Genomic DNA, 22,500 nt, shown 5'->3' with positions numbered 1-22,500 from the left:
GAGGCAGAGAGACATGCATTAAATACCTAGAGAGAGAGAGAGGCAGAGAGACATGCATTAAACACCTAGAGAGAGAGAGAGGAGGAGACATTCATTGGAAACCTAGAGAGAGAAAATTGGGGACACCGCAAAACACCTCAAAGAGCTGTATTCTAACCATACATCTGAGAAGTAACGCATCTATTTATACAAGCAGCTGATCAACTCTAATCGTAGCATATACTGAAATCACTGACATGTTAGTGTGCTTGTTGTACTCGTTGCTGTTGTTGTTGTCCTTGCTCTGAAGGAAACACTGGGAGATTATTGTAGGAGTGTGCTGCTTCTTTAATCATTAAAGGAAATCAGACTGGCACGTGAGGAACCCCAGATATAACAACAAAGCAACACAACTCCTGCTGCTCCGAGCAGGGCCGTACAAATACATCGTGTGAGGTAGCAAATTAAGAAGACCCCCCAACAGCAAGAATTCCCCTTGATAATTAGGACCGATTTGGTTCATCTGGTATATTTCAAATAATGCTTATACAATCAACCGCATCCATAGTTAAAGTAGCAACAATAAAGAAATTATGAAAAAGTTACAAATATATATTACATATTGCACATCGTTTTTTTTAGGGAAACGATAGCTGCTAAGGGCAAAGGGGCAAAGGGGCAGTGGGCCACAGTGGGGACCCCACTGTGTACGCGTCTGGACCCTGGTCAACCCTCCCTCTGTAGCCACACTGACACACGCACCTCTAACCAGACATCTACCTCTGTTCTCCTCGGAGGAGGAGGAGGAGGAGGAGGAGGAGAACAGAGGTAGGTGTCTGTTTGGAGATGCGCGTTTCAGTTTTTGCTCGAGCTGGTCGGTCTGGTTCTTCCCCGGTCCCCGGGTTCTTTATTCATCCACCCCACATGCCAGCCCACACACCACCGCCCAGACTTCGACAATTCAGCAAATTTTGATGATTTTTTTGAAATTATGAAAATGGGTCATTTGCAAACCGAACTTTTCGTATAATGTGACCTTCTATTGGGACCTTTTTACTTTGAACTACATTACCCCATGAATCCAGGATTATAGACTAAGAACAAAATGTTCTCCTCTAATGATTTCATCTCATCCATGTGTGTGTGTTTGCATGTCTGTGTGTTTGTGTGTGTTGACAGGTTTGTGTACGTGTGTGTGTTTTCCTTGCCAATAGAACACTCCTTGTAGACGAGAGTAGAAATAAAAGGCATTCAGACATGACTTTGCATAATTTAGCCCAAGTCTGCTTCCGTAGGAACAACTTGTGTGATTGGCTAACGGGTCACTATAAAGAGAGAAGAGAGGAAGAGAGAATCCTCCCCTGTTGTTCATTAAAAAATATAGTTATGCTTGTTGATGTTGCTGGTTGTTGTGTTTACAAAAGCAGAAGTATATGGTATCTTGAAATGGTATAATCAATATAAAAAAATCGAAATGGGATTAAGTGATAGTTGGGGAACTTCAAATGAAAAAAATTGTGTAAATGTCGTCAGAGAGCAGAACACTCAACAGGTTCCATGATGATAGGCACAATTCCCCAAACTTGGCAGGGTTACATCTGACTTCACTTCATTATACGGTTCTCTCATTCAAATTATAGAGCTCAAGAGATTCTGATCTTTTAAACTGTTTATTGATGGTAGCTGGAAGACATAGCGTGTTAAGGTTCCTTTGAATCATCTCGTAGGTATCGTCCAAGTTTTCATAACCTCTATGCTAACGAGAAACCGGCTGAGATAGCGGCTTGAACGTGCACTGTGTCCCTTGATTTAGGGAGAGGGAATTATTTCTGGGTTAATCCTAGGTGACACTTGGTAGTTTAAATATTAATTTATACCACTACAACTGCTCTTGTGCACTTTACTGGTTGTCTCTACCTGACTGGTTTGCAACAGCCGATGCAGGTACCATGGGATGTGGGTCAAAGGGGGTCCATCCCACTGTGTCTCTACGTCAATAGAGTGGATGTCACTGCCAGCTGTTAGTTTAGCTTTTGACCTCTGCAAAAAAAGAATCGGCTTCACCAGCTGCCTGCTTCCTAACAGTCACGTGACCAAAGCACAGCCTTTGATTAGTTTATCTAAAGTCACTGCACTCCTGCCTCAGCAACGTGTAGAAACACCTTCCTTCATCACACAGAGAGCGCTCGTGGCGTGGGTTGCGTTGACGATACCAAATGAGGAAACTCGCTGGAAAACCCTATCCTATCCTGTTCCTCCTGCCTGTTCTTTCCAACGTGACTGTGTAATTGGCTTAATGTGCCATCTTCTTTATCTTCTTCATCACCACCCTCTGTATATATTATTTATTTTGTTTCTCTTTGTGTTGTCGTGCTGTCTTGTTCTGTGTGTGCTCATTTTAGTATTATTATTACTATCTTTTCCTGTACATAGGTTGAGCTTCATTCGCGTTCCCACACCGTCTCCCAACCGACGCAGAGTTCATACACAGAGACCGGCACCCTGCATGGCAAGCTAGCGTAGCGACCAATCAGAGGTCAGGGATCCGACTGTTGACACCGTGACACCAAGGTTTGCTCTCTGTCCCAACAACTGTTTGTTTTGCGCCTGGGATTCCGGTGCGCCCTGGAGACAGAGTGTACATTCAAGAGTTTCACCAGCTTGTTGTCCAGAGCCCAACGGGGTTGCCAACCGCGACTTCGACCAATCACAGCCCAGCCTGCCGGCTCAAAACAACACGGAACGGAACGATTTTGTGTTAGCTCAGCGCTGTGGGCTCTGTTGAACACAACCGCTGTTGACCTTCCTATGAAGGGTAGACAAATTGGTGACACTAACATCACAGGGCCCCGTTACAGTGTATTGACACAAGTAAGTACTGTGCATTTACATTGTAACATATGAACCATAATAAACAAGTCGCCGTTACTTTGATGCAATCAAAAAAAGAACGTATTCACGACAATGCATACATGTCAATTAAGACATTGGCAATCCATCCTCACTAGTCCTCTGTGTTCCTTCTCCAGGTTTCCTCCGTGAAAACCAAGGGAGTTAATTCTCGACCATTGGAGGCTGAGGGTGAGGGTGGGCGTCATATACGCTGGCCTCTGAAGCCCTTCAACACTGTAACTCTGATTAAGGACCACGCCGAATATAAAGACTTGACTTGACTGTAGTAACAACTACAGAGAGAGAGAGAGAGAGAGAGAGAGAGAGAGAGAGAGAGAGAGAGAGAGAGAGAGAGAGAGAGAGAGAGAGAGAGAGAGAGAGAGAGAGACAGAGACAGAGACAGAGACAGAGACAGAGACAGAGACAGAGACAGAGAGAGAGAGAGAGAGAGAGAGAGAGAGAGAGAGAGAGAGAGACAGAGACAGAGACAGAGACAGAGAGACAGAGACAGAGACAGAGACAGAGAGAGAGAGACAGAGACAGAGACAGAGAGAGAGAGAGCCGGCCTCACTCACTCGGCCTTGGAGTTGAAGGCGTGCGTGGCCCAGCCGTCGATGAAGCGCGGGTCCCGCGTGAACCACAGCGCCACCAGCAGGACGAAGAGCACCAGCACGCTCATCTCGCCGTAGCGCATGGGCCCCAGCCGGCCGTGCTCCTCGCGGATGGTCTGGTAAGCTGCCCGGCTCTTCTCCGTGTCCGCTGCACCGCAGCCCCACGTTTTCCGCAGGCTAAGGGGCGGGGGGGGGGGGATAAGATATGACCTTTCCGTCTCGTAACCACACGCTGTAGGACGTTACCACTTTAAAATAAGGGTACGTTATGTAACGGCTCACTTACGTTAGCTAGTGAAGTGATAAGCATTAACTAACAATGAACTATAGGTTGATTCACTTTGATTTAACTTTAATTCATTCATTTACTTTTTCAATTTGATTACTGGATCCACTGTGCAGGTCACTCACTTGAAGCCAATGAAGACGAACTGCAGCCAGAACCAGGCTAGCGTTAGCATCAGTATCATTGTGGGGAAGGCGAAGGCAAACCAGGAGGCAAAGTTGATCACGTCACCGCTCTGAGGGAAGAGTCTGAGAGGGAGAGAGAGGGGGAGAGAGAGAGAGGGAGAGAGAGAGAGAGAGAGAGAGAGAGAGAGAGAGAGAGAGAGAGAGAGAGAGAGAGAGACAGAGAGAGAGAGAGAGAGAGAGAGAGAGAGAGAGAGAGAGAGAGAGAGAGAGAGAGAGAGAGAGAGAGGGAGAGAGGGAGAGAGGGAGGAGAGAGAGAGAGAGAGAGAGAGAGAGAGAGAGAGAGAGAGAGGGGGAGGAGAGAGACAGAGAGAGAGAGAGAGAGAGAGGGAGAGAGAGAGAGAGAGGGAGAGAGAGAGACAGAGAGAGAGAGAAAGAGAGAGAGAGAGAGAGAGAGGGAGAGAGATAGAGAGAGAGAACAGAGAGAGAGAGAGAGAGAGAGAGAGAGAGAGAGAGAGAGAGCCGGAGAGAGAGAGAGGGAGAGAGGGAGAGAGAGGAGAGAGAGAGAGAGAGATAGAGTTTAACACTAAGAGTTTGAAAGCATGATGAAGTTAAGAATGTTATGACTGCAGAGCAAGGGAGTCTTAAAGGTACTGCAATGAAATGTATTGCTAACTCGCTCCAGGGTTAACCAAACTGACTCAGCACATACATAATGAGAGGATGCATGAATATGTATGAAAGGTGTGACTGTTTTGGTGTGTGTGTGTGTGTGTGTGTGTGTGTGTTGTGTGTGTGTGTGTGTGAGTGTGTGTGTGTGTGTGTGTGTGTGTGTGTGTGTGTGGTGTGTGTGGGTACATTTGTATTTGTCTGTTTGTGTGTGTGTGTTTGGTGTGTATTTATGTTTGTGTGTTTGCTTTTTCTGCATGTGTATGCGTGTCTGTATGTACGCCGGTGTGTGTGTATGTGTGTCTGTGTGTCAGAGTGAGTGTTTGTGTGTTTGTGTGTGTGTGTCAGAGTGAGTGTGTGTGTGTGTGTTTTCTTTTTTTGCATATGTATGCATGTCTGTCTGCAAGCCGGTGTGTGTGTGTGTCTGTATGTGTCAGAGTGAGCGTGTGTGTGTGTCCGAGGAGGTGTGTGTGTGTCAGAGTGAGTGTGTTCACACTGACTGTTTGAGCTGTCCCATGAACACCAGGTTGGGTCCGGTCCCCGTGAGGGTGGCGATGCCTCCGATGCTGGCGGAGTAGCAGACACAGAGGAGCAGGCCCTTACACATCCTCTTCCTCTCCTCCTCCTCCTCCTCCTCCTCTCCACTCAGCTCCTCCATCTCCAGCTGGCCGCACCCGTTCTCCACGGCACGACACTGCGCGTCAAGCGTTTGAAAATGGTGTTAATCATTTACCTCAGCTGGCTTTACTTTTCTCGATTTTTTCTATCAAGTCAAGTCAAGTCAATTTATTGTGTCTCCCAGGGGAGAAATTTGTTTGGATCTGGGCAATAGCTGCATCACATCAGTATGAAACAACATACAACATACAACATACAATCAGTTCATCACATGGGCAAGTGCAAAATTGTTGTACATAGTATTGGCAAATCACAGATACGAGAACGATCAGTAAAAACTATTGGACAAACAGGCTCAAAAACTGTTGTACATAGTATTGTGCAAACAAGCATTCATGTGCAAAAATAGCAATCGGTAAATTCCCACACTCCTGTGCAAATAGCAATCACACCATACACTCAGCATTCATCCTGACCAAAACTGCTCCTCCATTCATACATCCATACCTGTGCAACAATAGCAATAGCAATCCAACCAGGCATACGATCAACATTAATTCTGGTCTCATTCATTCATCCTTGCATACTCATCTACCAGATCTTGTTCCCTGTGCATACAGTTATCCCTCCCCCCACTCCCCATATAGTCCTAGCTGCCTATACATTACTCCATCCCATAACATACATTCCACTGTCAAAAAGACATTGCTTCTCACATGTTGTCATACAGTCATTTTCACAGTTTTTCATTGATGAGCTTGACTGAGAGAGGGATGAATGAGTGTTTGTACCTGTTGTGTTTGCACAGAGAAACCCTATACCTCCTACCTGAGTTTAACAGTGTATATTCAGAGTGCAGAGGGTGGGAGCTGTCAGATAGGATAGTCTGAGCCTGTCTTATTGTAGTTTGTTCAAAGAGCTCCTGTGGGTTGAGAGATACTGGTGTTCCAATGATTTTGCCTACTGTCTTAACTAGGTTGAAAATCTGTGTTTTTGACTTGACAGTTAGGTTCCCAAACCAGCTGGTAATACCGTATCGGAGAATGGACTCAATTGTTGCCCTGTAGAATATGATCATGATATTTTTACTGACCCCAAAAACCCTAAGTCTGCGCATGAAATGGAGGCGTTGGTGAGTTCTGGCACACACATCTGCCACATGTGTGCGCCAGCTCAAGTCACAGTCGATATGTACCCCTAGGTACTTGAAGGAGGACACCTGTGCAATGCCAGAACCATGTATGGTCACAGTGCTTTTGTCACCAACTGATCTGGGATCCACCAACATTTCTAATGTCTTTTTTGTGTTGATATGAAGTTGGTGTGAGTCACACCAATTAACAAAAAGTGATATGGCTACCCGATATGGCTACCCGATCTACAGCCGGATGTTATGCAAGCAATACATACAAGTTGTATTCTTATTTTAAGGTGAGGTGGAGATGGGGTGGAGGCGGGATCTTCTCTCATGTGGAATTGGTGACATCTCTAAAGTGCTCTTGTACCGTTCCGTTTTAACATCAGACTTTCCCGTATTGTATGAATAAAGTGCGATCATACATTATCTTCAGTAGCAGCCTGACTAGCAGTAGATTATCTCTGCGTTATCTAAATAACAGGTTAAAGCATTCCAGCCCTGAATGGAAGATAACGATGAGTTTCTCACTCAACTGGTTCAGGATAAGGTTTATGATCAACCTGACACCCACTTTGGCTGCACACATGCTTACTTATTATCTAGGTTGAGGATTTCTAAAATAAGTTTCAAAGTGTCAGTGTGCATGTTTGTTTGTTTTTGTGCTCGTTGGACCCGCACCCATACCCCTGTCAGTGGTAGCACTGTCTTAAACACCTCAGGGTCTAATCTCATAATCCATGGAGCTGGGAAGAGCACGCGGACCTTGTCCTGGACGAGTTTATGCTACGCCTCTCAACTTTAGCTACAATTAGCCTACGGTGCTCCTCTACACATTAAGCTGCACAGGAGCCCCAAACTGTTTTTGGTTATTCAGTAGACGCCCTTAACCCCAAGCCACTAACTAAGTTAGTAAAGGGGGAGGGGATTAAGAGCTGGAACCCAGAACCTTCCAGCTGAGAGTCCGGGCACTACCACTACCGGGTTCTGATCTCGAAACCCCGCACACTTTAAAGAAATGTTCTGTCATTCAGGGCCTGGTGTCGGTTGCTTGAGTGACACTCGGCGGGACTAATCAGAGCGCCTATCAGCGTCTTGTAGGCGGGACTTAAGAAATAAACGGGACAGAATCCGTGTGGACCGTTGCGACCAACAGAAAACAAACGCGATGATGATCAGGCCGGCCTACCTTGATCAGAGCTGACGAGCGTGGAGAGGGAGGGCATGCTGCCGGTCTTCTCCTTGGGGGGCAGGGGGGGCTCCTTGGCAGGACCGCCGCCGGCCGGGACGCAGGGGGGCCCGTTGAGCTGCTCGAGCACGGCCAGCGCGATGGGGACCATCATGGCGGTGGTGGCCGTGTTGCTGATCCACATGGACAGGAAGGCCGTGACCCCCATGAAGCCCAGCATCAGGCTGGGGGGGGGGGAGGGGACAGGGGGAGCCCTTAATGACGATGGGGTCCTAGGACGGGACCACCTCTAAACTACTGAAGCAGTACTGATGAACTCTGGTGGTTCATCAGCACCACGTTATCACTACCCAACGCTGATGTTTGGTTATCCGGTGCAATGGTTAAAGTTTCATAAAATAATTATAAAGTTAGTTAATCATTTTAAGATAATAATTTAGTAATTATTCTATATTAATCAATGAGGGAGTATTTTATGTGTAGATAATGATGACATTATTAAACTACGATAAAGTAAGGGTTTCGCGGTAAGTTGTTCCAGCACTGAAGTCAGTGAACCTTTCAAAGTTGAATACACCGCAGAAATGTGCAGTAGCTCACTTATTCTGTGGATTTCTCTTTTAATCCATTGCGTCTGGTGTAACCCGCCCCCCCCTGCCTTCTCCCGGCCGTGATTGGCTACTCACAGGGCAGGCCGCACCCCCACGATGAGCAGCACGCGCAGGGCGATGCGTTTGTGGAGGTTCCAGTGCTCCACGGCCACGGCCACAATCAGACCCCCACGAACAGCATGTTGGTGTCCTTCAGGTACTGCATGCACACCTGGGGAACACACGCAATGCACACACACACACACACACACACACACACACACACACACACACACACACACACACACACACACACACACACACACACACACACAGGCACGCACAAACACAAACAGGCACATAAATACACAAAGAAGCACAAATAAGCTGAAAGCAATATACACACTTGAACACACATACAAGCCTCCGGCACACAAAGTGCATGGAGGTGTGGAGGTGGTTTGTGTAGGGTGGGGTGGAGGTGGGGTTGAGGGGGTATGTGTTCTCATGTGGAGGTGGAGGTAGTGTGGAGGTGGGGTGAGAGTGAGGTGGAGGCGGGATGGGTCCTCATGTGTTGGTGGTGTGTGGAGGTGGGGGGAGGAGTTTGAGGGTGGGGGCTGGGGGGGCAGGCTGTGTCCTCAAGTGGAGGTGGTGTGTGGAGGTGGGGGGAGGAGGTTGGGGGTGGGGGTGGGGATGGGGATGGGGGGGCAGGCTGTGCCCTCAAGTGGAGGGGGTGGTGGTTGAGGTTGGGTGTGAAGGTGGAGGGGTGGTTGAGGTTGGGTGTGAAGGTGGAGGGGGTGGTTGAGGTTGGGTGTGAAGGTGGAGGTGGTGGTTGAGGTTGGGTGTGAAGGTGGAGGTGTTGGTTGAGGTTGGGTGTGAAGGTGGAGGTGTTGGTTGAGGTTGGGTGTGAAGGTGGAGGTGTTGGTTGAGGTTGGGTGTGAAGGTGGAGGTGGTGGTTGAGGTTGGGTGTGAAGGTGGAGGTGTTGGTTGAGGTAGGGTGTGAAGGTGGAGGTGGTGGTTGAGGTTGGGTGTGAAGGTGGAGGTGTTGGTTGAGGTTGGGTGTGAAGGTGGAGGTGTTGGTTGAGGTTGGGTGTGAAGGTGGAGGTGTTGGTTGAGGTTGGGTGTGAAGGTGGAGGTGGTGGTTGAGGTTGGGTGTGAAGGTGGAGGTGTTGGTTGAGGTTGGGTGTGAAGGTGGAGGTGTTGGTTGAGGTTGGGTGTGAAGGTGGAGGTGGTGGTTTCCTCACGTCTTTGGAGGTCATGATGCCCATCATGGGGAAGAGCAGCGTGGGCAGCAGGGCGGTGACGGACAGGGGCAGCACCTCGGTGCACCAGTACACCGCCATCAGGATGATCACATAGGCACACGCTGCCTCCTGCGCACGCACGCACACACACACACACACACACACACGCACGCACGCACGCACGCACGCACGCACGCACGCACGCACGCACGCACGCACGCACGCACGCACACACACACACACACACACACACACACACACACACACACACACACACAGATTAAAACCCTCACATAAACAGCCCACATGAGCACGCACACACATATGTAAACACATACACACACACACACACACACACACACATACACACACACACACACACACACACACACACACACACACTCAGAGGAGGTGCGCAGACACACACCAACCACACACACACACAGATTCAAACACATGACATGCATAAACAGCCCAGATGCATACAGGCACACACACCATAGTAAACCCACAAAACATGTAAACAGAGAAACACATACACAAACATGTGGACACACACGTCACACACACACACACACACACACACACACACACACACACACACACACACACACACACACACACACACACACACACACACACACACACACACACACACACACACCTTTCGTAATTCTTCTCCCTTACTACTTTACTCTTTTGTTTTCGGCAGAATCAGATCTATTATTTTCTCCTTCTAACCCTGCAGCTCATAACAAATAGGCTACACAGACTACGTTGTGCAACTTTACGGAACCAAAAACCATCATGTTTGGCTTGGAATTTAAGACCCATGTTTACATGGACCCCGCTGTGCTGGGATTCTGAAGACTTCATCAACACAAGGATGAGTGACACGTGAAGGTGGTGATGTTGACAGAGCTGCCTAGAACCATAGGGGCCGTGGGAACTACCGTACATTGTATTTATTTAAATTAAATTAGCCTATACGGAACCGAGACGGGTCTGTTGTATTTCCAGATGGTCCCACGACTGGAAATACCTGCTGATGTCTTATAGTTTGTTTAACAAGTTGATTAATTAACTATCGATTGCCCGTTTAGCCTGAGCCGAGATAATAGGGGATATTCTATCACTAAAAAACATCGATTTTAGCGATTGAATCTTCTTTCTCACCTCACCACTTGGAAACAGTCCTGCTCAAATTTACATAATGGATTTAAAGATAAGAAACTCTTTCAACACACAAAAAGTAGAAAAACCCAAACATCTGTATAAAATCATATAAAAACATCTGCCTTACACATTTTAGCAAACATGATCAATAATTACAATGGAACTATTTATCGACTAAAATCTCTGTGTGTCTCTCTCTCTCTGACGGGGCATGATGCACCAGAGGTGGACGCAGTGGACGGTCCTTACCGGAGTCCGGACCACCACAAGCAGCGGGAGCAGCACGAATGGTGTGCACCACAGCACTACCACGCTCCTCATCTGCCAGCCGGCGCGCAGAGAGGACAGCATCTTGTGCCGCAGAGACAGAACCGACATGACGGCCTAACCGGCCAAACACCGGCCCACTGGCGCCCGACTTCGAAAAAAACAAAAAACAACTTGGGAGGGTTTGCCGATTAGCGCTCCAACCACCGCGGGAAACCGGCAGGCAATGAATTAAGAACAGCTGGATCAGCCTTCCTTCAACGGGACAAGGTGGGACGAACTTCTGGTTCCGTCACCCCCCACTCCTACTTTTTATACTCTCGATGGCAAGGAACGTGTTTTCAAATGCTCCCATCTCATCATCACCAGGCGAGGAAGGCGATATCATACGTGTGTTTTAAATAGCGGACCTCTCGTTGTGTTCTGCGCTGTGGACATCTGCAGCGCTTCTTCTGAGACGACAAGTGTGCGTGCGCAGCCCTGGCGATAATCGAGAAGCCATTCAAAGTCGGCGACGGGCCCTCGGCCTCAAATATTAACTTTTTGTCCGTCACGTCACCATGTTCCCCTTCGAGGTGGTTTATCTAATCTCTTACCACAAACAGAGGAAATGATTTCCACTTTTTCGCAAGAGCATCTACCGCTGTTTGTCTTTTACCCGACCACATCGTTCTCTGCTGTTTAACTAACCGAGGCTAAAAGAAACGCGGTGCAAAGCTAAACCCCTGAGGTGCGAGGCACAAGGCCCTGTGGCGCGAGGCTAAAGGCCGTGAGGTACGAGGCCTAAAGCGGATGGATTTCACATTTAAAGTAGCAACCACTGTTATTTTGGTGACTTATTCAAGTCAGACATAGAAAGTAAGTCCATAGTTAGGCTTACATAAGCATTGTTTCACATTTCCCCTCTTCTGGTCTTTTCCGGCTGCATCACCCCCCCCGAGACCCTCTGTCCCTCGTTCTCCAGGGGTCTTTTGTTGTTTTCTTCACGGTTCTATCTCTGCATCCATTCATCTTCCAACACCCGCTAGTAGGTGTCTTAATTTGGCCCATGCTGGGCCAAATTAAGAGATTGGGGGGAAGAGAGAGAGAGAAGGGGAAGAGAGAGAGAGAGAGAGAGAGAGAGAGAGAGAGAGAGAGAGAGACGTTCTTCTTGATTCAACTCTCAAGTCTTCCTCTCCACCCTCACACAATGTGTGTCTCGCTCTCTCTCTCTCTCCGTCTGTCTCTCAGCATCCCTCCCTCTCTCTCTCCCTCTCTCTCTCTCTCTCTCTCTCTCTCTCTCTCTCTCTCTCTCTCTCTCTCTCTCTCTCTCTCTCCTTCTCTCTCTCTCTCTCTCTCTCTCTCTCTCTCTCTCTCTCTCTCTCTCTCTCTCTCTCTCTCTCTTCCCCTTCTCTCTCTCTCTCCCCCCCAAGCACTCTCTCTCTCTCTCTCTCTCTCTCTCTATATATATATATATATATATATATATATATATATATATATATATATATATATATATATATATATATCTAAGTTTGTAAGAATGTAGCCTACTACATTGTAGGCACACATTGCTTCAATACATCAGGATGCAAAGTTAATCGTGACTCCCATCTTGAGGCGATAGATTGTATTGCAATATTTAAATAAGGCAAAGGCAAGTGGTAAACTTGACCATCACTTCCACCTTGTGGCAATTGCGTAAAGTGCATTATCAAACAGCGCTGAATAGACCCGCGATGCCATAAGTAGTTCCTGTGTGGTTTCAAAATTTCCGCCTGATCAGCACTATTTAACACCGTTTATGGATCCCTCTAACACGTGGTCATCCTGGTGAGAACGATCTTGAGCAAGGCACTATATATAGTAAATGAATAGCAAATGAAAAAAAAAAAATATATATACATATCGTGTGTGTGTGTGTGTGTGTGTGTGTGTGTGTGTGTGTGTGTGTGTGTGTGTGTGTGTGTGTGTGTGTGTGTGTGTGTGTGTGTGTGTGTGTGTGTGTGTGTGTGTGTGTGTGTGTGTGTGTGTGTGTGTGTGTGTGTGTGAGAGAGAGAGAGACTGAATGAGAACATTAAGTGACTTATTGGGTCAGAGTGTGTTTATGTGTGTGTCTGTATGTATATGTGCGTGTGTGTGTGTGTGTGTTTATGTGTGTGTCTGTATGTGTGTGTCTGTATGTATATGTGTGTGTGTGTGTGTGTGTGTGTGTGTGTGTGTGTGTGTGTGTGTGTGTGTGTGTGTGTGTGTGTGTGTGTGTGTGTGTGTGTGTGTGTGTGTGTGTGTGTGTTGCCAAGGTCCCACGTGGGCGTTTGGGTCCTTGTTGGTTCAAGCTACAAAATGACGCCCCCTCAATGCCCTGTTTTCACCTGTTTTGCACCGGTTTTAAAAATGGGCATTCAATTAAAACCTGCAATACGTCAGAAAAAAAATTCATGAAAAAAATAATAGATTAGTATTCATAAGCTCAGTGAGAAATATATATTGTGGGCAATGTTGATGAATTTGGTAATCAAAAATATGATTGAACTATTGTGAAAGACATTAAGTAACAGCAGGAATAATCTAATACTATCCCACTTGAAATTATTTAAAAAAAATTACACATGTAAATCATGTTAACATATTAAATTTTTTTGTGGTGGTAATTTTGAAACATAATTGTTGTTGCATGTTTTTGTAGCCTACATGTTCATAAAGTTAAAAGTTATAGTGTTATTACACTGTTATTACACTCATCTGTATTCATCCATATTTACCCTAATATAGTTGTTGTTGTTATAGTAGTATGAATTATTGAGCAGTTATTAGCAGAAAATCAACAGCCAAGGACAGTGAGCTTTATGATTTGGGTGAAGAAAGAGGCATGATTCTTACAGTGGTTAATCATTAATGGATCAATACACAGAATCATAGATTCTTAGTACAGGACCCCAGTTTTGAGCGGGGGAACATTGATTGTATCTCCTTCTCACTCATTTCCTCCTCCATTTTATCAACTATTCTCTTATCACCTGCATCCCAGCCGGGTGAGTTATGATAATCTTTGTTAATGTATTTTGTTCAGGCTCTCTGTGTAGGGGCCATCAGGACAACCCCAAGATCCACCTCGCTAAATTAAGTGCCATGGATATGCTTTTAGTTTTAGGTGTTAGCTTCCATTGGGTTTACAGCTTTTCAGCTTTTCATTGAAACGCTCATCATTTCAACAAATGATGAGCTGTTGCTGTTAAGATGTGGTGACATCCAACCGAATTTAAGTTGATGCTATATGCCATATTGGTTCATTTTACTTTGCAAATAGCTAACCAAACATAGTCCAGCGATGTAAATAACACAATCTGAATTTAAGAAAACGGAACTGATAATCTTTGTTCTTCTAGCAAACACCAGTGTTCGCAATTGCCTTGATCTTCAGTTACTGATTTGAACCTGATTAGGAAGAATAGCAAGGTTCCAATCCCATTCCAATCCTCGACTGCCACAGTTACATTTGTCATAAGCTAGCAAAGCAGCTAAAGTGGTCACCAAATCTTTTTTGCAACTTTGAGACATCAGAGTTTTGTAACATGAAGTCAGCGATTCTTTAACTATGTCAAAAGGGCCGCTAAAGAAGCCAAAACCAATTGGCTACTTATACAAAGGTTCTTCTAGGTATGAATTACAGGGTTTGCCATGTATAACAAACATGAATGGCTATAAAGTCTGCAAAGTATCTGATTGGCCGAGATCATCAAAATTATACCTTGCCTTTTTCAAAGCTGCTCAGTCCTCCCATTTGCATAAAAGCTTGCTCCCTTTTGCTCAACAACTATTACTGCTGCCTGTTTCTGCAATGCTCTAGTCAACAAGCATTAGATGAGTGAAAATGCCACTAAAATGGCTGCGTTGCCATTACCCATCTGGAAATTTAGACCACTTTAAGCTGTCTTGGTGTCAAGCCATTACAGACTTTGATGGTTTCCGAGCTAAAGTCTCCAGGGGCCACTTCACCTCTAGATCCAGCTCCCTGGCTCTTTGTGGCCCCAGACTGCGGCTGATGGCTACGACAGGTTTCAGGTTGGCCCCTGGACTTTGGAGCTGCAATACTCCAGAGACAACCTCGACTGTGAAGGCCTTGGATGTTTACCTTCCTTACATAGGACAGGCTTCAGGTTGAGGGAAGCCTACTTATGTTTTGCGTCCCTTTACTGGTTACGACTGCTCTTAGCTACTGGTACGTCAAAGGAGTTACCTTCTTGGGTATGGGGCCGGTTTCACTCCATCATGATGATGCATCTTGGCCGGAATATTTGCTTCTCTGTTGTTGTATTGGAAGAGCTTTAGGACGCTGATATGCGGGGTAATACATTATTACGATAATGAGCTAACACAGTGGAGTACACTTTTCAATTACATGCTCAATTACATTACAATGCTAACATGCTAGTATGCTATCGTACAAAACATACGCATACTTGTGCGCTTGTCCATTAGCATGCCAACATGTTAATTCCAACACTATGCTAGCACGCTAACAAACTGACAATCTTGCGCGTACAATTTTATTTGCATGCTAACCTGCTAAAGCTAGCATGTTGCTATGGTAATCTGCATGGTATATATGGAGTACATGGTTGTCCACTAATGGGTATGCACAATAATCTTACTTAACAAGCACAAGCAGTAACCTGGGCTGCTTGGGGCTGGTTCAGCCGACATCTGACCCCTATTCTTTCGCTATACTCTCCCCCTACACAGCTACATTACTGTCCATTTGTCAAAGTTTGCCAAACATTTGGACGTTGGTTCTGGTTCGGTGTTGAGACCGTAAAAAACGGTGGAAGCAGAAGAATATCCTAAAAAATAAGTCGGTTTACAATGGTGTGCTGGCCCTGCCACCACACGGACAAACGAACCAACAACCTTTGTTCTTCTGACAAACATAGCCGTACTGAAACGAGGGATGAACCCTGAGATCACTCCATTCTGCACAGACCGACTGACTGAGCCCTGATTGGTTGTTTCATTATTTTGAAAACATGAATTATTGCCTGAGGAAGCAGGGGAATATGTTACGGTAGGATTTGGATTTTCACAGCCGATGCAGCTGTGAGGATGATTAGTTAAAAGAGTTATAAAACAAGTAAATACACAATATTATATAATAAAGAAGCAATGGTAATATTGGGAAGAAGGGAATGCAATGCATTTGGCAGGGCCAATAATAATATGTATGTTAATGTTTATTACATTAATGTACATGATGTTAAAAATGTTATCATGTATATCACATTAACAAACATGATATTAGTAACATGTGTGTATCATTTATGTAACTGTAATCAACATCTAACAGGGAATATGTGCTTCTGCTTTGTGCTCCAGGTGTCATGGAGATGAGGCTGTTCCTGCCTATTCTCCTGCTGCTAGGAGCCTGTCAACGGGGACTCAGTGTAGGAACACACCCTGGCTAGACTTTCTCTCTCACGGGAGCAAAGCCTTTTTTTTCTCTCTCTCTTCATCCCTATCTGTCTCTCTATCTCTCTCCCTATTCTTTATCCACTCGTTATTCTTACTTTTCTCAGTCGCTCTCCCTCTTCATTCCTCTCTTACTCTTTCTCAATTTCTCTCTTTATCCCTCTCTCTCTCTGTCTCTCTTTATCTTTCCCTTTTTGTATCCCTGTCTCTTTCTCGCTGCCTCTGTCTTTAACCCCTTTCTGTCTCTATATCTCTTCCTCTCCCTGTATCTGTCTGTGGTCCTGTATCGCCTTCTTTATCCCCTTCTCTCTCAATCTCGTTCTCTAGCGCTCTCTCTGTCTATCCGTCTACATCGGCCATTATCACTTTCTCTCTTTCCGTCTTTTCCGATCTCTCCCTCCCTTTCACTCTGTCTACATATCTCTTCATCTCTTTCTTTCTTCATGCATCAATGTACCTCTATATGGTTTCTTGTACCAAAAAATAACTTCATGATTCTCATCGAAACGCAATGCAAAGAATCTCTTTCCCCTTCGTCTTCTCCTGCAGGATCCCAGTGTGGCCCCAGAAGCCTCTGAAGCCGTTCCCCTCCAAGCTGCAGGCCAACAGTACGTGGAGGAGGTGGCGCAGGCCTGTGGAAACCTCCAGATGTTTGACAGCGTGACACTCAGGCCACTAGGGAGCAGCATAGAACGGCTAGGCCTTCAGCTCCTGGAACAGCTGCCTGTTGGCCCTCAACAGCCCAATGTCCTCATATCCCCCTTCAGCCTCTCTCTGGCCCTTGCACAGCTGGCTCTAGGTTTACCTGCTGCTTTATTTGACTCTTTACACCACTCTGTTCTGTCCTGCTGGCTGGTTGGCGCTGTTTAGTCTAGCTCTCCTTCCAGTTCTGTCGATTGTACCCTGCACTGAAACGTGTTGCCATGCCATGTACACCTGTACCTTACAAAATCATCTCTGGCAGGTGCACGGAACGAGACGGAACGACTGCTGCTGAGTAGTCTCCATGGAAGCAACATGAGCTGTTACCACCACACCATGGGGGGTCTTCTGCAACACCTGAGCAACAGCTCCCTGTGGGTGGCCACACGGTTGTACCTGCGCCAAGGTGTGTGTCTGGGTTGTTAGGAACATGAATATCATTAGCCTGATGCATAACTGCCTAAGTCATATTTTAAGATTCACCTTGTATGTAGCGTCAAAAATGCCTAATTCATATATGACTAAAGCAGATAGTGATTATGGAATGTAAAAAACACTCTGATTAGCTTAGGATATAGCCAATAAGGCACAGTGAATCAGCAGCATTAGGAGAATGGAGTTAGGTAAGAAAATGTGTCCAAAATATGACATTAAACAAAAAATATGACAATATGTGGCTATAGAGTTCTTCTTCACAGCATTCCTCTTTCCCTCTGTGTCTTCTTCAGGGTATGATGTGAATTTGTCCTTCCTTGAGAAGTCCATGGCCAGGTACGCAACCATATATTAATATCAATGGCATTTTAGAGATACCTTTCTCCAAAATGAAATACCTTCAGGCTCGGAATCAAACCCAGATGACAAACATAGACATTGAAACTATGATGAACTACTTACCAAATACAAATACTTTTTAATGATGAATCTTTGTTTTCTTTGTTCCACCATTTGGTCAGTTGAATCAAAAAGGGGACAGCTCTGAATCAATTTCAAATGTTCTCGTGTGTCCATCAGGTATCGAACAAGCCCGGCTCCTCTGCTCTCTGTGGAGGACGTCAACCAATGGGTGAAGAACGCTACCAATGGAAACATCGTGAACTTAATGGAAAGCATTCCTAACGATGTAGTGCTCATGCTCATCAACGCTGTGCATTTCAAAGGTAGAGCACCTTCTGGAACAGTCTGATGGCATGCAGATTAAGTCTGTGATGCAGGCGTAGCAATAAGCCATGAGTAAACTGAGTTTGGGCACTGAGCTGCTGGTTCCCAAGTTCTTAGTTTTGAGGTCAGTCAGTGTCACTTGTCCGCATAGCCCAGTCACTCCTCTGGTGTGATCTATTGGCCTTCAGATGGACAGCTCTTCATTTCACTATCGAATGTGATGAAAATCGATATTATTTTTAACGTAAATTGTTAAATATTCCCAACATAGACGGTTCTGCTTTAATTTGAAACCCCATCGCATAGAGGCTAGAGATTTTAACTTCTGCAGCAGCATGCACCATTTTCCTTCCCCTACACGGTTGTTCGCTCATTTAGGTATCATCGCATCCTTCCTTCCTGTGCTTTGCAGATGAGTGGCAGACCCGATTTGATCCCTCGGAAACTTCCAAAGGGCTGTTCTATGTGGACGAGCAGAACTCTGTCTCGGTGGACATGATGAGGTCCCCGAGGTATCCACTACGCCTGCTGCATGACGCTGAGCTAGAGGCGACGGTACTAGCATTGACACTTCCCTCTTGCCATTCAAAGATATCTTGTATGGGACATTTTGTAGCTAGCCAGATCGACTTTAGATACTGGAAATGTTTAGACTGGGTAGCCCCACGCATTCTGCCCGCGATTTGAGATCGCCCTGCAGAAGGGTCTGGAAAAGAGCAATATATTTATTTCTGCGTCCGATAAGTTTCTGCGGGAGTCAATCACCAAGCTGGCTTTTCCCCCCGGCGCGCTATTGGCTGGTTTAACACAATGACGAAAGGGAAGCGAAGGCAAGCAGCCAAATGCGTACAGAGTCATTTGAACTAGGCCCATTGATCAAGCCTCTTGTGCTGAAGAAAATGACAGCAGCTTCCCAAGACCAACGTGCAATCTACGATTGAGCTTGGTCTGGTGTAGCCAGGCTAGGAAATATTTGGACAGGGACACCGATGAAAAGATCCATCACCTGCGACAATTTCAGTTAGAAAGTACAAGCTAGAGCAAAGGATTTGATACCTGGGGTTTTGACTCCAAAGAAACAAAGGAAGGATGCCATAGACTTTAGAAGACCTATATTTTTCCATTTCTTTCTTTTGTCCAGGTCGCCTGTTTTCCCTTCAAGGGAAACAAAAGCTTCCTGGTCGTTCAGCCAATCCAGGGAAAGGGAAACGTGTCATCGTTGCTACCCAAGCTCAACATCTCAGACTTGTACAGCCGGCTGCCTGCAGAGCACACCATGCAGGTGGCCCTGCCCAAGTTCAGACTGCAGTACCGCCAAGAGCTCCAGGAACCCCTCACCAATCTAGGTAGGACAACGTCAGGCCTGAATACAATGCAATACTTGGTAAGGAGAGGGGAGGGAGGGGAGCTGGGGAGTTGAGTCTGGGATACGGTAGGGAGTGGAGTGACGGCAAGGACAGCAGAGGGTGGAGTCATGGCAGGGGCTGGAGTGACTGGAGTCACAGTAGAGCTTGGAGTGAGTGGAGTCACGGGCAGAGGCAAGTGTGAGTGGAGTCGTGGTCGAGGCAGGTTTGAGTGGACTCACGGCAGAGCCTGGAGTGAGTGTTGTCATGGTGAAACATGGAGTGAGTGGAGTCGTGGTCGAGACACGCGTGAGTCATGGTAGGGACGGGAGTGAGTGTTGTCATGGTCAGAGATGGGAGTGGGGGGGAGTCAAGATCGAGACGGTAGTTGGTGGAGTGACGGTAGAGCCTGGACAGGACCGGAGAGAGGGTTAATCTAACGCCCTCCTCTCCTCTCCCCTCCCTTCCCTTCTCTCGGGCCCTCAGGTCTCGGCTCCCTGTTCTCCGGTCCCGACCTGTCGGGCGTCACGGAGGCGCCGCTGAAGGTGGGCGCCGTGCGCCACGCCAGCCAGGTGGAGCTCAGCGAGGAAGGGGCTGAGGCCTCCGCCACCACCGTCATCACCACCATGCGCTCCGTGTCCTTCTTCTCCCTCAACGGGCCCTTCTTCTTCGCCCTGGTCGACGACGTCTCCCTCGCCCCCCTCTTCATGGGCGTGGTCACCAACCCCGCCCCCGACGACGCTCCCATGCCCAACGACGAGCCGCGCGGCAACGCCTCCCATGGCGCCGAGATCGTCGCAGACGCCGCCGAGGAGAAAGCTGTCGATAAGGAGCAGGGAGACGATCCGGTGGCTGCCGACGACGATCTGAAGACTGACTTGGGGCCCTCGGTGGCCCCAGACTCAAACGGGTATGTGCCCCCTCCTACTGCTGAAAAGGCCGGTGAGCTGTACCTCAACGAGACACCAGGGACACCAGAGAGCATTGGAGGGGAAAGCGGAGACAAAGGGAACAAGATTAGCCCCGACGTATCCAACGCTATCCCGACCTGAAACTAACGTGTGGTATGTGAAGCAGTGTCATTAAAGCTACTACATCAGATCCATGCGCTGCATCCTGTAAACTTCACTGAAATGTTTATTGAGTTTGTATTTTGATCATCACATCATGACACACGCGTGCGCTCTATTCTCTGCATAGATAATGCTCATATGGAACGCGTCAGTGCAAAAGGATATGAAAAAGTGTAGTTGAATAGTTGAAAGAACGATTATTATACCGCTGATGTCTTTTACTATCTTTTCATCTCACTCTGTGGTTATAAGATGTTTGTTCATCCATGCCAGGTTTTGCCAAATCTGTGTGGAGACATATGGGGAAAGTGTTTCATATTAACTTATGATGCCTATTATAAGGCATTTATATAAGTGTTTTAATAACGTGGTTGATTTAGGGGTAGCCGACACCATTTGATTCACCATGAAATTCCTGTTTATATTAAAATAAAGTAAAATTCCACTGTTGTATGGATGCCACATGCGGTGCATTCTTCTACATCCATGGTCACTACATCGAATCACTGATTATCCCGTGTCCTGGGTCACAGCAGTTAGAGCTGTCTTTTAGTGACTGTCAGGGATGGCAGTGGACTGGAATATTTAAGGGCCAGTGAAATAATATTATTGGTTCACTGGTACAAAAAGCTACATTTTGGTTCTACTGGCACTTTAATATTCCAGTCGTAGTATGTCTCCTAAGATACAATGCCTCATATGATACGTGATCCAACATAGTAATATGTCGATCTGGCACTGTTAGTGAATAGCATAGTAAGTAATCTAAGGTTTTCACTCACAGTTTATCAATGTTCGACTGTTGATTAGATGATTGGATGGGCTTAATACAGGCCTTCGACAGCCACAGATACAGATTTTTTGGCAACATTTTTGTAGCAGTTGTTTAATTGATTGCTGTCTGGATGTAGAGAGACCCTAGCTTTAAGGTATACCCTACTGTCTGGATGTAGAGAGACCCTAGCTTTAAGGTATACCCTACAATGCACACAACACATTTAGGGTGCCGCACCAAACACAACCTCAGGAGTAGATCTCAGGAATTAAGAGGGGTCAATATGCAGTTCTTCTCATCTCCTGACGGAAAGGCTCGACGATGGTGCTTCAAATCTGTGTTATTGGCAAGAGAGAGAGACTTCGCTTCGGAGGGAGCGCAATCTGTTTCAGATGGGTTTAGTGGCAAGAGAGAGGGAGTGATTTCTGATTCAGTGATATCCATTGCCGTAAAAGAAGTTCAGATATTCCTTGGTCAAGTTAAACATAACTGAGTTAAACATAACTGTTTAACTGCCGTAAAAAGCTCAAAGGAAGAGTAGAGAATTGAAATTGCGCGGTGATAACACATACATACATAATTCTTGACCCTCTCTCGCCCAACCATAGCCCAGTTGCAAAACATAGCAAGGTGGCGGTTCTGCTTTAACTGTTTTTTGGAGTCTCTGAGCAACCCTCCAAACAAAAACACTGGCGTGGCTGTTTGTGTTCCCATCCCCGTCCGTTCCTCAGGGGACCACGCCCACTATTGGTGGTGGTTAGTGAGGTCCCCCCTTCACTTTAGGCGTCTTTGAGTGTTATTAATTATTATTATTCTTCATGTTTAACCTGTTTTCCTTTTATTCCTAGTCTGTTTTACATAGTTTTGAATGATGACTATATGCTCTGTAAGGTGACCTTGGGTGTCTTGAAAGGCGCCTCTAAATTAAATGTATTATTATTTATTATTATTACTATGGGCACGCTACAACTTCAATAAACAATCGAAGGTATGATTCAATTAATAATTACATAACAGTGATAACGGTATAGGTCTACCCTTTCATTTTTATGTACATGTAAGCCATAAAGCTTGGCAACTATATAACTGGTGAATTTAAGAGGCGTTTGAACTCGGTTCATAAGGAGGTTTAGAACTTTGTCTTGCGCCCAAACCGCCGTGGGCTTGGTAAAGACGCGTCTCGTGGACAAGACAGCGCGCGTCGTTGGCAGAGCGGCCGACCTGAA

General features: G+C 46.2%; 3 protein-coding genes across 3 annotated transcripts in view; 2 read left to right on the top strand and 1 right to left on the bottom strand.

Moving 5' to 3' along the window:
- LOC132461952 (Na(+)/citrate cotransporter-like) overlaps positions 1-11,804 on the bottom strand; it is a 16,759-nt gene extending 4,955 nt beyond the window's left edge. Inside the window, 8 exon segments of the mRNA XM_060057482.1 lie at positions 3,447-3,659; positions 3,894-4,016; positions 5,060-5,198; positions 7,502-7,725; positions 8,188-8,284; positions 8,287-8,323; positions 9,336-9,464; positions 10,761-11,804. Of these exon segments, the coding sequence (XP_059913465.1) occupies positions 3,447-3,659; positions 3,894-4,016; positions 5,060-5,198; positions 7,502-7,725; positions 8,188-8,284; positions 8,287-8,323; positions 9,336-9,464; positions 10,761-10,889 (1,091 nt within the window). The 5' untranslated portion in view covers positions 10,890-11,804.
- Positions 11,805-13,645: 1,841 nt separating this feature from the next.
- Positions 13,646-20,949, top strand: serpinf2a (serpin peptidase inhibitor, clade F (alpha-2 antiplasmin, pigment epithelium derived factor), member 2a). The gene is made up of 9 exons (XM_060057439.1): positions 13,646-13,789; positions 16,128-16,195; positions 16,770-17,019; positions 17,185-17,328; positions 17,651-17,693; positions 17,937-18,082; positions 18,496-18,638; positions 19,225-19,429; positions 19,913-20,949. The coding sequence occupies exons 2-9, from the start codon at positions 16,133-16,135 to the stop codon at positions 20,476-20,478; spliced, it is 1,560 nt and encodes a 519-aa protein (XP_059913422.1). The 5' UTR covers positions 13,646-13,789; positions 16,128-16,132; the 3' UTR covers positions 20,479-20,949.
- A 1,514-nt stretch (positions 20,950-22,463) lies between these two features.
- serpinf1 (serpin peptidase inhibitor, clade F (alpha-2 antiplasmin, pigment epithelium derived factor), member 1) overlaps positions 22,464-22,500 on the top strand; it is an 8,410-nt gene continuing 8,373 nt past the window's right edge. Inside the window, exon 1 of the mRNA XM_060057452.1 lies at positions 22,464-22,500. This exon is cut by the window's right edge and continues 117 nt beyond it. The gene's annotated coding sequence lies outside the window, so the exon portion shown is untranslated.

Source organism: Gadus macrocephalus, chromosome 7, assembly GCF_031168955.1.
Source record: "Gadus macrocephalus chromosome 7, ASM3116895v1".
NCBI classification, from domain to species: Eukaryota; Metazoa; Chordata; class Actinopteri; order Gadiformes; family Gadidae; genus Gadus; species Gadus macrocephalus.
The sequence above is the reverse complement of the archived record's forward strand: the minus strand, read 5'-3'. Positions and strand labels throughout refer to the sequence as shown.

What these genes read in the sequence shown, in the direction of transcription:
- serpinf2a (XM_060057439.1), top strand. Translation starts at nt 16,133, where the DNA reads ATGGAGATGAGGCTGTTCCTGCCTATTCTCCTGCTGCTAGGAGCCTGT. An exon ending in CCTTGCACAGCTGGCTCTAG is followed by an intron (nt 17,020 to 17,184) that starts GTTTACCTGCTG and finishes CATCTCTGGCAG; the next exon opens with GTGCACGGAACGAGACGGAA. An exon ending in GGAACCCCTCACCAATCTAG is followed by an intron (nt 19,430 to 19,912) that starts GTAGGACAACGT and finishes TCGGGCCCTCAG; the next exon opens with GTCTCGGCTCCCTGTTCTCC.